The sequence below is a fragment of the Lolium perenne genome, chromosome 2 (genome assembly GCF_019359855.2).
Source record: "Lolium perenne isolate Kyuss_39 chromosome 2, Kyuss_2.0, whole genome shotgun sequence".
NCBI classification, from domain to species: Eukaryota; Viridiplantae; Streptophyta; class Magnoliopsida; order Poales; family Poaceae; genus Lolium; species Lolium perenne.
The window spans coordinates 193,337,831-193,351,014 of record NC_067245.2 but is presented as its reverse complement, the minus strand read 5'-3'; the positions used below and the strand labels follow the sequence as shown (position 1 = coordinate 193,351,014).

The 13,184-nt window shown below is 44.2% G+C and overlaps 1 protein-coding gene across 1 annotated transcript; it reads left to right on the top strand.

Moving 5' to 3' along the window:
* The first annotated feature begins 592 nt into the window (after nt 1-592).
* LOC127329004 (uncharacterized) lies at nt 593-10,649 on the top strand. The gene is made up of 2 exons (XM_051355551.1): nt 593-766; nt 10,155-10,649. The coding sequence occupies exons 1-2, from the start codon at nt 593-595 to the stop codon at nt 10,647-10,649; spliced, it is 669 nt and encodes a 222-aa protein (XP_051211511.1).
* Nucleotides 10,650-13,184: the final 2,535 nt, after the last annotated feature.

The window sequence follows — 13,184 nt, the reverse complement described above, 5'->3', positions numbered from 1 at the left end:
AATGCCACGCATTGTAACCTGGGTGAACTGGAGGCTGAGGCGGAGGTCCTTGCTCACCACTGAGCTTATGAAGAATGACCGCCTGAGTATGCTGAATCTCAGAACGCTCACGGCTGGTTGCATAGTTCTCCTTATGGATCTCAATATTCATGCAAAGAATGTGACGCTGAAACCAACTAAGCTTCCTCACTTGTCTCTTCATGGCAGGAAGATCAGCATGGCGAGCAGGAGCAAAACCACTAGAGCGAGCATCTCCCATAAAGGAGTCAGGAGCAGGTGCAGCATGAGGAACCGACTTAAGCTTGTAAGCCTTCTTGACTGTGTGCTTCATCAAAGGGAACCGGCTCAAGTCTTCATCCATGGCCACAGAGTTGTTGATGAGGAGCTGGATATATGGTGCATATGGTATGGTGGTCCGGGAGACCATGGCATCATGAATCTCATTGAAGATGAAGTCCATGACATCAAGAGAGAAGTCACGTTCCTCATTAGGATCACGAGCACACTTAAGACTGAGGTGCATAAGATCCACAAGAGCTTCCCGGAGTGCATCATTGTTTCCACCACTTGGAGCAATGGTGGCTCGAAAGAAATGGAGCAACTGACCGTAGATGGGAAGCAGCCCCTTGGTAGTACCAACTGCTCCAGAAGAGTTATAGAGATCAAACAGCACATTCTTATCCGTCTTCTGAGGACCATGGAGGCGACGGCCTCCTTCTTCAGGAAGTCCAAGAATAGAGGCAAACCGGCGCAAGGTTGCCCTACAGTGAGTGGAGCCAGTCATCCATTCCATAGTGCGCTCAGCATCTTTCTTGATGGCCAAAGTATCAAAGAATTGCTTAACCAACTCTGGACTATAGTCACATTGAATCTTAATCAGATCCTGCAAGCCCAACCTGCCAGTCACCCAGATGGCATCCTCAAAATGATTGTTGACTGCCAGAAGATCCACATTGATAGCTTGCATTGGTCGCAGTTTCTTCATGGGCTCATAAATATCCTTGTAGATGAACTCCTGCTCCATGCACCAGAATTGCCTGCCCTCTGTCTCTTCATCCCTTGGGAGGTCTTCATACCAGTTCTTCATACGGATTGCTGCATAAGTGACAATGTCCATTGTCTTGTAGTTTTCCCTAGTAGCATTGTTCTTCTGCCTAGAAGCTGAGGACTTGCGAGGAGCATTCGAAGCGAACTCATCACTTGACCGATCATGCCTAGCGTGTCTCCGAGTACCCCGAGAACCAGCACCTGTGAACAGCAAAGGCGGCTAGCAAAGAGAAGACAATGCTCATAAGTCATGTATGATACAGTAATGTACTCTAGAAACATACTATAAGTCGGTACAAGTCTAGACAAGATAGAGTGAATCAACACTGCAGCGGTGATGAAGCTCCAGGCCGGATAATCCGGTGTCCCCGGGGGGCGGATAATCCGGCCTGACCGGATAATCCAGTCTTCGCGGGGGCCGGATAATCCGGCCCTGCGAATCTTGCAGAACTTGCAATCAAAAGCTTGTCTACGACCAGATCGGCCTTATAGCATGCAAGAGGAGTATACTACACACGATTTGGAACAACTAGACACCATCTCCACCAAGAAAATAGCACATACAAATCACAACACCTAGGGTTAGGGATTGTGAGTCATACCCGCATCCATTGGGGAAGCCGCTTGGAGAAGATGGTAGCTAGGGAGGAGAGGCACCCGATCCACCCAAAAACTCCGAGAGGGAGCGGACGGGGCGACTCCGGCGAGGAGGAGGAGCTCCGGCGGCTATGGAGGAGAAAGAGGGCGCATGGGGGGAACTGGTTACTGTGGCAACTGTCCACCCCGCGGCCTCTCTAAGTCCCCTCGCAACTAGCCCAGGCCGGATATTCCGGCCCAAAGTGAGGGCGGATAATCCGGCCGGGCCGGATTTTCCGGGTTGCCAGGGGGCCGGATTATCCGGTTTTCTGGAAATTTCCAGAACACCGGAAATCCTGCCTATCTTTAGTTGGTTATTTGCATGAACCCATATGTGATGCAATAATGTATCACGTCACATATAAGATGCATATTTTCCAATAAGATGGGGCAACCTAGATCATCCGACCGAAAAACCTCAAACTCCAAGTTTTTACCAAAACATGACATATGAGCAAGATGGAAATGGCTTATAGATGAGTGTAGGCTTAGGTTTAGAAGACACAAACTGTAAATGGTACATGATCACTCAAGTTTGCAAGATATGATCAAATAAGGCCAAACTAGAGTGATTTCCCATAAGAACACAGAGTTGTCAAATAAAAGGCGATAAGATCCAAATAACTCCAACTCTTCACAAAGAAGAGTGTGGTGGCCTAGGCCACCATATATGAGTGTTGTGGCATGGCACCGCGAAGATATATCTTGGGTCCAAGCCACTACTCATCATTGAAGCTCACATATCAACATATGATATAAAGAGAATGATTTCTTAATGTTGGCATTATGGGGGGGGGGATAGCTCAATAATTTAAACCGCACTCCCCCTATTTCCATGCCCACATCTAAACCAAATAAAGTTTTGAGACAAAGGTGTGTTTGCAAGATGGTCAAGCTATACTCCTTGAATCAATGATATTTAGCTCATTCCTCAAATAAGAGAATCTTGCTTCATCAAGAGGCTTCGTGAATATATCGGCAAGTTGATCTTTGGTAGGAACATAGATAAGCTCAATATCACCACGGGCAACATGATCCCTAATGAAATGATTCCGGATCTCAATATGCTTCGTTCTTGAATGTTGCACCAGATTATAGGCAATCTTGATGGCACTTTCATTGTCACATAATAGAGGCACTTTGTCACAAATGACACCGTATTCCTTTAAAGTTTGCCTCATCCATAACAATTGAGTGCATCCACTTGCGGCGGCAACATATTCGGCTTCGGCGGTGGAGAGAGATATACAATTTTTCTTCTTAGAATACCAACACACCAAGGACCTACCAAGAAATTGGCAAGCCCCGGAAGTTGATTTCCTATCATCCTTGTCTCCCGCCCAATCCGCATCGGTGTATCCATTGAGAATAAAGCTTGAGCCTTTGGGGTACCAAATACCATATCTTGGGGTATCAACCAAATACCGAAAGATTCTTTTGAGAGCCATCATGTGGCTCTCCTTAGGGGAAGCTTGATACCTTGCACACACACCAACACTCAACACTATGTCCGGTCTAGATGCACAAAGGTAAAGCAAGGATCCAATCATGGAGCGATATACCTTTTGATCCACCTCTTTACCATTGGGATCAAGTGCAAGATGACATTTAGTAACCATAGGAGTGGCTACACCCTTCAACTCGGTCATCTTGAACCTCTTGAGCATGTCTTGGAGATATTTTGCTTGGTTGATGAAGGTTCCTTCCCTCAATTGCTTGATCTCAAAACCAAGGAATAACTTCATCTCTCCCATCATAGACATCTCAAACCTATCGGTCATAAGCTTTGAGAATTCATCATTGAAAGCTTTGTTAGTAGAGCCAAAGATAATATCATCAACATATAATTGGCAAACGAAAAGCTCCCCATTGACCCTCTTAGTAAAAAGAGTGGGATCGATTAGCCCAACATCTAACCCACGGTCTACCAATAATTCTTTAAGGTGCTCGTACCAAGCTCTAGGAGCTTGTTTGAGACCATAAAGTGCTTTATCAAGCTTATAGACATGGTTAGGGAAGTTGAGATCCTCAAACCCCGGGGGTTGCTTAACATAAACCTCTTCATGCAAAGGACCATTAAGAAATGCACTTTTCACATCCATTTGTTGTAACTTAAAGTTATGATGCGATGCATAAGCAAGAAGGATACGGATGGACTCAAGGCGAGCCACGGGAGCATAGGTTTCTCCAAAGTCAATTCCCTCAACTTGAGAGAACCCTTGAGCCACCAATCTTGCCTTGTTCCTCACAACATTTCCAAACTCATCTTGCTTGTTCTTGAAAATCCATTTAGTGCCTATAACATTGCGGCACCCCTTTGGCTTCTCTACTAAGGTCCATACTTTGTTGCACTTGAAGTTGTTGAGTTCTTCGTGCATAGCTTCCAACCAATCCGAATCTTCAAGGGCTTCAAATACTTTCTTGGGTTCCACTAAGGAGATATAAGCATGATGATTGCTAAAGTTAGCCAATTGCCTTCTTGTGGAAACTTTTTCCCTTACATCACCAAGGACCTTGTCATGTGTGTGTCCACTAAGTTCAAGGTTCCTTTCTCTTCTTGCTAGACGACGGGTCTCGATCTCCTCCTTGGTTCTTCTTGGCCTTGGAGGTATCACTTGATCAACTTGATCATTTGGGTCCCCGTCTTGACCTTCAACTTGAGCTTCCTCAATTTCTTGAGAGTGCTCAACATCATGTACTTGATCTTGGACATTATGAGGTGAATGACATGAATTGAATGGATCCTCATTGGAGCCATCATGAATGCTTGGTTGATCTTGTCCTTGATCTTGCACACAAGAGGGAGGGTCTTGTTCTTGTTCTTGGGTTGGTGCATCATTTGCTTCACTAGAAGGGGTTTGTTGATGTTGATAAGATGAGGGCTCCACCGTGGTAGAGCATAGTCCTTCCCGAGACGCCACACCGTGTCCCTCAATGGGGCGGAAAAATCCCACACCCATTCTTACTATGGCATCTTGAAGTATTTCATCACCTGCACAAACATCAACTTGCCCCACTTGGGAGCCATCATTTTCTTCGAACTTCACACTACAATATTCGATGATAATCCTTGAGGATACATCAAAGACTCTATAAGTGTGAGATTCGACACCGTAACCAACAAATATACCCTCCAAAGCTTTAGGATCAAATTTAGATAAACGAACTCATTTGATTTTGTAGAAACACTTACACCCGAACACCTTGAAGTATGAGATATTAGGCTTGTTCCCGGTGAGTATTTCATATGGAGTCTTGTTCAAGCCCTTGCGAAGATAGAGCCGGTTAGAGGAGTGACAAGCGGTGGAGATGGCTTCGGCCCAAAAGTTATAGTGGGATTTATACTCCGCCATCATAGATCTTGCCATATCCATAAGAGTCTGGTTCTTCCTTTCCGCAACACCATTTTGTTGAGGGGTGTAAGCAGCGGAATATTGATGTCGAATCCCCTCATCACTAAGAAAATCATTGAGTGTATAGTTCTTGAACTCGGAGCCGTTGTCACTTCTTATTGCCATAATGAGGAGGTTGTGTTGGCGTTGTACCTCGGTAGCAAAGTCAATGAATATTTGTTGAGTCTCATCTTTCGTCTTGAGAAAGTAGACCCAAGTGTATCTTGAGTAATCATCAACAATCACCAAGCAATGTTTCTTCGCACCAAGACTTGCATGAGCAACGGGACCAAAGAGATCCACATGAAGGAGCTCCAAGATCCTCTTGGAAGAGATGATAGTCTTGCTTGGATGCGGAGAGTCATGCATTTTGCCTTCAACACAAGCCCTACAAACACGATCTTTGGCAAAAGACACATTTTCCATTAGTCCCACAATATGGTTCCCCTTGTGAAGACTTTGCAAAGTTCTCATGTTGACATGGGCTAGGCGGCGATGCCACAACCAACCCACATCCGCCTTTCCGAATAGGCACATCGCACTTGTCGTGGTGGTCCCCGAAAAGTCCACCACATACAAGTTGTGTTCGCGATACCCAACGAAAGCGACTTTTAGAGTCTTGCTCCACAAGAGGACCACAATATCTTTATCAATAAAGACGGCGAAACCCATCTTGCCAAGGGCGGAAACGGAAAGCAAATTGTAACCAAGGGTTTTGACAAGCATGACATCCACAAGAGTAATGTTGTGTGCAACCACAACCTTGCCAAAACCCAATACCTCGGATGTAGAATTATCGCCAAAGGAGATGGTGATATTATTTATGTTGGGCCTCAACTCCTTGACGAGGTTCTTGCCACCGGTCATATGACTTGTACATCCACTATCAAGTACCCATTTTGAACCTCCGGCGGCATAGTCCTACATGAGATCAATTTTTGGATTTAGGTACCCATTTCTCAATGGGTCCTCTTTTGTTAGCAACAAGGGTCTTTGGGACCCAAATAGACCAAGCAACATAACCATCATATGAACCAACATATTTAGCATAAACATCACCATAATAATCTTTAAAAAGAACATAGTGAGGGTTATCAATTCCCGCACCATCATCATTAATGGTTTTGCCCTTTGGGGTTTCACCATTAGTGGTGGCTTTCTCATGTGCGGGCTTGGCCTTTTTCTTGTTTGCCTTTTTAGCCTTGGCATTATAACCAAGTCCCTCCTTCCCATTGTTTGACCTTTGCTTACTCAAAAGATCATCCAAGTAAAGTTTACTTTGGGGAGAGGAGGCCTTAGCAAGTTCATCCTTCAACCTAGCATTTTCCTCAATAATATTTGCATGATCACATGAAGGAGTAGAGGTACTAGGTATGTCATATGAAGCAAGCCTAATTTGAAGTTGCTCATAAGACTTGGAGAGGAGAGAGTATTCACTCTTCAAGGCTTTGTGAGCCTTGTCTAGTTCATCTAGATCCTTCACAAGTTTCTAATGATCAACACCAAATTTGGCCTTTTCCTTTATAAGCACTTTAGTCTTAGCTCTAGCAAGATCTCTAGCTTTAGTGAGCTTGTTAAGTTTATCTTGAGGTTCTTCAAGATTTTCTAGCCTCTCTTCAAGAGACGCTATGGTTTCTTGACATTCCTCAAGAGCATTTTTAAGAGCATGTATTTCAAGAGAGTCTTCTCTCTCTATTTGGCACTTTTTCTGAAGAGTACCATTTAGTTGAGCTATACGAACCATGAGATTTGAAACATGCTTTTTAGTGTTACCTTGTAGGTTAAGAATGAAATCATCAAACTCTAGCATTTCTTGTTTCACTTTTAGACTAGCAAGATCAACCCCTAGATCATTTGAAATGTTAGGCGTAGAGGGGTTAGGAGATGATACCTCGGAAGATTTAGCCATGAGGCAACTTTCTTCCTCCACATGAATGACCTCATTGGGAGATTCACTTGTTGATGAAGAGTTAGTGGAGAGGGAGGCAAGGGCAACCAATCCATTTGAGGTTGCATCTTCTTCATCATCAACATCATCATCTCCGGAGGTATACTCTTCTTGAGTTGATAGCACAATTGATGTGTCCAAGGTGGACCTTGCCATGAAGCAATGTGAATTCTTGACTTGAGGATTCTCATTGGGTGAATCAAAGAGAGAGGAAGAGGGAATGTTGGTAGTGACAATGGCGGCCACTTCCTTTGAGCTTTCTTCTTCATCATCACTGCAACTTTCAACTTCATCGGAAGAATATTCTTCTTTAGTCACTAGCACAATCCTTGAGGGCATTTTGCCCTTCTTGCTCTTGTTGTAGAATTTCTTGTTGGGGGCCTTTGAATACTTGCCCTTTGAGTCTTTGCTCTTGTCCTTGGGGATGAGCCTTCCACCATGAGTCTCCCTATTCTCATAGGGGCATTCGGCAATGAAATGGCGCTTGTCATCACAATTGTAGCAAGATCTTGTTCTTGGGCCCGAGCTTGTGAAACCCCTTGAGTTGTTTCTCTTTATGTTCTCTTCCTTGGCCTTGGATGGGTCAACCCAAAAGGTATTTGCATGGAATGCCATGTGTTCATGGTAGTGGTGTTCCAAGTCTTCCGGATAGGACATACTCCAAGATGCCCTATAAGATTCTTGAGGAATCACTTCTTCCACGGAGTTGACCACCAAGGCAAGGTTGGACCCTTTTGACATCCCAAGAGCTCGATTGCGAGAATCATGAGAGTTTTGCTCAAGCACCTTGAGAGCTTGCATCTCGTGCACGGCTTGTTGAGAGGTGAGAGAGGGATAGCATTCTCTACCGACAAGAGTCTTGACATCAATGGTTCAAACGGCATCATGCAATCGATGTACTTATCCTTGATCCAAGAGTCATTGATGTGGGTGGCACCAACATTCCGGAAAGCATCGGCAACGGTGAGAAGTCTTCCATACATGACTTCATGATCTTCATCCGGTAGCCTCATGAATCCTTCGGCTTTATTCCGAAGAGCATTATACTTGTTCCTTCTCATGCTCTCACTTCCAATGCAACTAGCGGCCAAACCATCCCAAGCTTCCTTGGCGGTGGTGAAGTTCCGAACACGAGACAAATCCTTTGTCCCCACACTAGTTTGAATCATGTGCAAGGCGGTATTGTTGAGTTGACTATCAACCGCTTCTCTTCTAGTCAACTTGTCGGGGTTGTAGGGCTTGAAGCCTTCCACGATGATTCTGCAAAGTTCATTGGAGGCACTGCGAACATGAGAGCTAAACTCAAATTGCCAAGTATCGAAATCATTAACGGAAAACTTAGGTGGGTCGCCCCGAATGTTTATATGAGGATGGGGAACCGGTATATCGGGAGATAGAAAAGGTGGAGCCACTCGATTGTAGCTCTCACCTCCACTAGTTCCCCTAGGAGATGCAATGGTAGATTTGATAGTGTTTAAGTTATCACCATCCACGGGTGTGGTAGTGGAGGGTAATACCGAAGCATCTCCCTCTTCTAACGCATCTGTGACATTTACCTCTTTGGTGGGAGCCATGGGAGGGGCCGGAGTCAAAAGCTCGGAAATCATTTTTCTCATGCTTTCCATTTGAGCTTCCATGGAGGACCTCAACGAATTGAAATCATCCATGGTGACCATCTTAGCGTCCCCTTCCATAGGTTCTTCGTCCGGCATACTCTTAGGCGGTTAAGCTCGAAATAAGAGTCGAGGCTCTGATACCGATTGAAAGGATCGTATGCCGCACCTAGAGGGGGGGGGGGTGAATAGGTGCTAACCAATTTTTAGTTCTTTTTCAATTTAGGCTTGACACAAAGGTAAATTCTCTAGATATGCAAGTAAGTGAATTTACCTATATGACAAGGTAAACAACTAAGCAAGATATAGCTACGCAATAAGAGATAGAATAGGATAGAGGTAACCGAGAGTGGAGCACGCGATGACACGGAGATGATTCCCATAGTTCCCTTCCTTTGCAAGAAGGTACGTCTACGTTTGGAGGAGTGTGGTTGCTACGAAAGCCAAACCAACAGCCATGAAGGCTTCACTCAGATCTCCTATGGGCAATGCCACGAAGGCCTAGCCCACTTCCACTAAGGGATTTCCTCGAGGCGGAAACCGGGCCTTTACAAGGTTCTTGGGGCACACATCCACAACCGAATTGGAGGCTCCCAAATCTATAACAATACAACAATCAACAACAACACATCAACAACAATCAACTAGGGAACCAAATAGGAACACTAGCAAGAGGGCCCTCAAACAAATGAGGGGGAAATGCAAATCGCTTCGGTGAGGATGTAGATCGGTGTCTTCTCCTTCGAATCTCCAAAGATCAAGAGCTTTGGTTGGGGAGGAAGGAGATCTTGCAAATCTTGTGTTCTTGAGGTGGCTCTAATGGTGGTGAAGCTTGGCAGATTTTTGTGTAATGATTGAGCAAGGAGCAAGGTAGAAGAAGGGGGTATAAATACCCCCTTCTAATTTCCAGCCGTTGGAGCTTCCGGGGGGCCGGATAATCCGGCCTAAGTTAGGGCCGGATAATCCCCCCCCCCCCCCCCCGCCGGAAAATCCGGCCAAATGTCCGGCCCCTGTCCAGAGCAGCTTTTCCTCAGGTCCTTAGCCGATTTCCAGGCCCCCAGATATTTTGGAAATATCCGGCCCGGATTATCCGGCCCTGGGGCAAATCCGGGCAGATATCCGGGCAATTATCCAGCCCATGTCAAGGGTGTACTGAGCCACAAATCCTCAAGTCCTTAGCCGAAAAAATGGGGGCCGGATATTTTGGAAATATCCGGCCCAGATTATCCGACACAGTGATCTGTTATGACTTCTTTTTGACACGACTTACAACATCCATCACACATATATATGTATCTATATAATCCCTGTACCACTTAAACAAACATTAGTGTATCACATACATTGACATCAAACACACAAAACATAATATGAGAGATGTTCTTTCACCTTGACAGTGATGTGAGTCCTCTCCCTTTGCTGTCATAATTTGGGGAAATTGCAGGGTTAGGAATTGGGGGAATCTTGATTCTGAGGATGATTTAGGCTGATTATTCCTTGTTTTTTTCGAACTGCTAGAGTGTGAACACTACCTACGACTCCGATTTCTGTGGTTTAGCTGATGAGGGTGGCAGGACTGTGACTTGCAAGCATGGTGTTGTAGTTGCTCGATTTGTAGCATTTGATGGTTGCTGGACATGGAGGAGGTTCTTAGGGTGTGCAGGCCATGATGGAGAACCAGCTTGTGATTTTCTTCTTTGGGTAGATGGTGAGTGGCCACTTGCACTTCAGAAAGCATTGTCAAAGTTGTGGGATTTGTATGGACAAGAAAAGGAAGGTAGGGTTAATGATGCTCTGGATAACATGGAGAAGAGGTTTAAGCTGAAAGATGAGATTGAAAAGATGCACATTGACCTGAGGAGTTCTCAAGAAGAGATAAAGAAAATTGTGGAGGAGAAGCAAGTCATACTAGCCTTGAAGGCCCAAGATGAGCAAGGATTGATTGATGCCAGGGCTGAGTTAGAGCAGAAGAAGGCAGTGGATGCATCAACCAGCAATATGAAAAATGCATGACAATTAAGGCAGAGAAGAAGAGAGATCAATTGAAAGAAGAGAAGAGAAAGCTTGAGTACATAATTGGGGATTTATTTAAGCTCAAGGAATCCACCAGGGCAAAGCTGAAGAAGATCAAGGAGATGTGTGAGGAGTAGCTAGCATGTGTAGCAGTTTAATTTGATTTGAATGTTTGAATTTAATTCCCTATGGTTCGTAATGTTGAACTAAATTCTGTCTGGTTTGTAATGTTGAACTAAATGATGTCTCGTTTGTAATGGTGAACTAAATGGTGGTTGCTTTGTAATGTTGAACAATATATGTTGAATTAGTTTAATTTGATCCCTGATGTTGAAGTGAGTTCCTTTTTATCAGTTTATTAATGAGTTTAAAATATGTGTTATGTGGAGAATCTGTTATGTGAGAAAAATTTGAGGGTTAGTTTATAGTTGGAAAGGTCTCGACATCGACTCGTCGACTTTGTCGAGACCTTTAGGGTTATTTTAAAGTTGGAAAGGTCTCGACATCGACGCTTCGACTTTGTCGAGACCTTTAGGGTTATTTTACATTTGGAAAGGTCTCGACATCGATGCTTTGACTTTGTCGAGACCTTTAGGGGTTATTTTACATTTGGCAAGGCGGAAGGGGGGAGGGAAGTACGAACGTACTGATGACCCACAAGTATAGGGGATCGCAACAGTCTTCGAGGGAAGTAAAACCCAATTTATTGATTCGACACAAGGGGAGCCAAAGAATATTTGCAAGACTTAACAACAAAGTTGTCAATTCAGCTGCACCTGGAAACAGACTTGCTCGCAATAGTTTATCAGTAGCAACAGTTTTATAGCAGTAGTAGTAGTGAAATATAAGCAGCAGTGTAATAAAGACAGCAATAGTGATTATAGTAAACAACAGGATTAAAATACTGTAGGCATAGGGATTGATGAACGGGCGTTGCATGGATAAGAGAACTCATGTAATAATCAAGGCAGGGCATTTGCAGATAATAATAAAACAGTATCCAAGTACTAAATAACCATAGGCATGTGTTCCGTATATAGTCGTACGTGCTCGCAATGAGAAACTTGCACAACATCTTTTGTCCTACCAGCCGGTGGCAGCCGAGCCACTAGGGAAACTACTGGTAATTAAGTTACTCCTTTTAATAGAGTACCGGAGCAAAGCATTAACACTCCGTGAACACATGTGATCCTCATATCACAGCCTTCCCCTCCGGTTGTCCCAATTTCTGTCACTTTGGGGCCTCGGGTTCCGGACAGCAATATGTGTATACAACTTGCAGGTAAGATCATAAAACAATGAATATCATCATGAATCAATAACATGTTCATATCTGAAATCATGGCACTCGGGCCCTAGTGACAAGCATTCAGCATAACAAGTTGCAACAATATCATAAAAGTACCAACAACGGATACTAGACACCATGCCCTAACAATCTTATGGATATTACATGAACAATCTCATCCAATCCCAACCATCCCCTTCAGCCTACAGCGGGGATTTACTCACACATGGATGGGGGAAGCATGGATGGTTGATGTAGAGGCGTCGGTGGCGATGATGACGATGATCTCCTCCAATTCCTCGTCCCGGCAGGGTGCCAGAATGGAGTTTCTGATCCCGAAATAGAGTTTCGATGGCGGCGGAGTTCTGGATGTCTTCTGGCAAATTGGTCGAACCCCCGTGCGTTTTTAGATCAAGGACTTTAAGTAGTCCAGAGGGGAGCGTCAGGGGCTGGCCGAGGCGGCGTCCCCATATGGCGGCGCGGCCCAGGGGCCCACCGCGCCGCCATGTGGTGTGCGCACCTCGTGGCCCCCCTCCGTCTCGTCTTCTGGCTCCGTAGGTCTTCTGTGAAAATAGGCCCATCGCAATTATTTCCGGGGATTTTCCTGAAAGTTGATTTTCTGCACAAAAATAAGACACCAGGGCAATTCTGCTGAAAACAGCGTTAGTCTGTGTTAGTTATATCCAAAATACACAAATTAGAGGCAAAACAATAGCAAAAGTGTTCGGGAAAGTAGATACTTTTTGGACGTATCAACTCCCCCCAAGCTTAATTTATTGCTTGTCCTCAAGCAATTCAGTTAACAACTGAGTGCGATAAAAGAACTTTCACGAACACATTTTCTCATATGATGTAAATATTCTCATTATATGGACGAGTACTTAGGCAATTCATGATAAGATAAATGCAAATAAAGTCACCTAATAGTTATGTCAATCATGAAAAATATACCAACAAACTAATAATAAGCATCATGAAACATATCTATCAGCAGGATTGCAATGCTCATAAAAAGATATGATAAAGTGGTATCTCGCTTGCCCGTATTTGTACAACAAAACATAAATGCCCAGGCACCTCTGAATTTCATGGAAAGACTAGAAGTAAAGATTATCAAAGATAAAAGCATCAAAGTTATACCATAGTTAACCATATTCTGGGCCAAACATATTACACTAAGAATGACAATTATGCTCTCAAGAAGGTGCTCAAAGAAAGGATGGTGACTCATCATAAAAGTAAAAGAT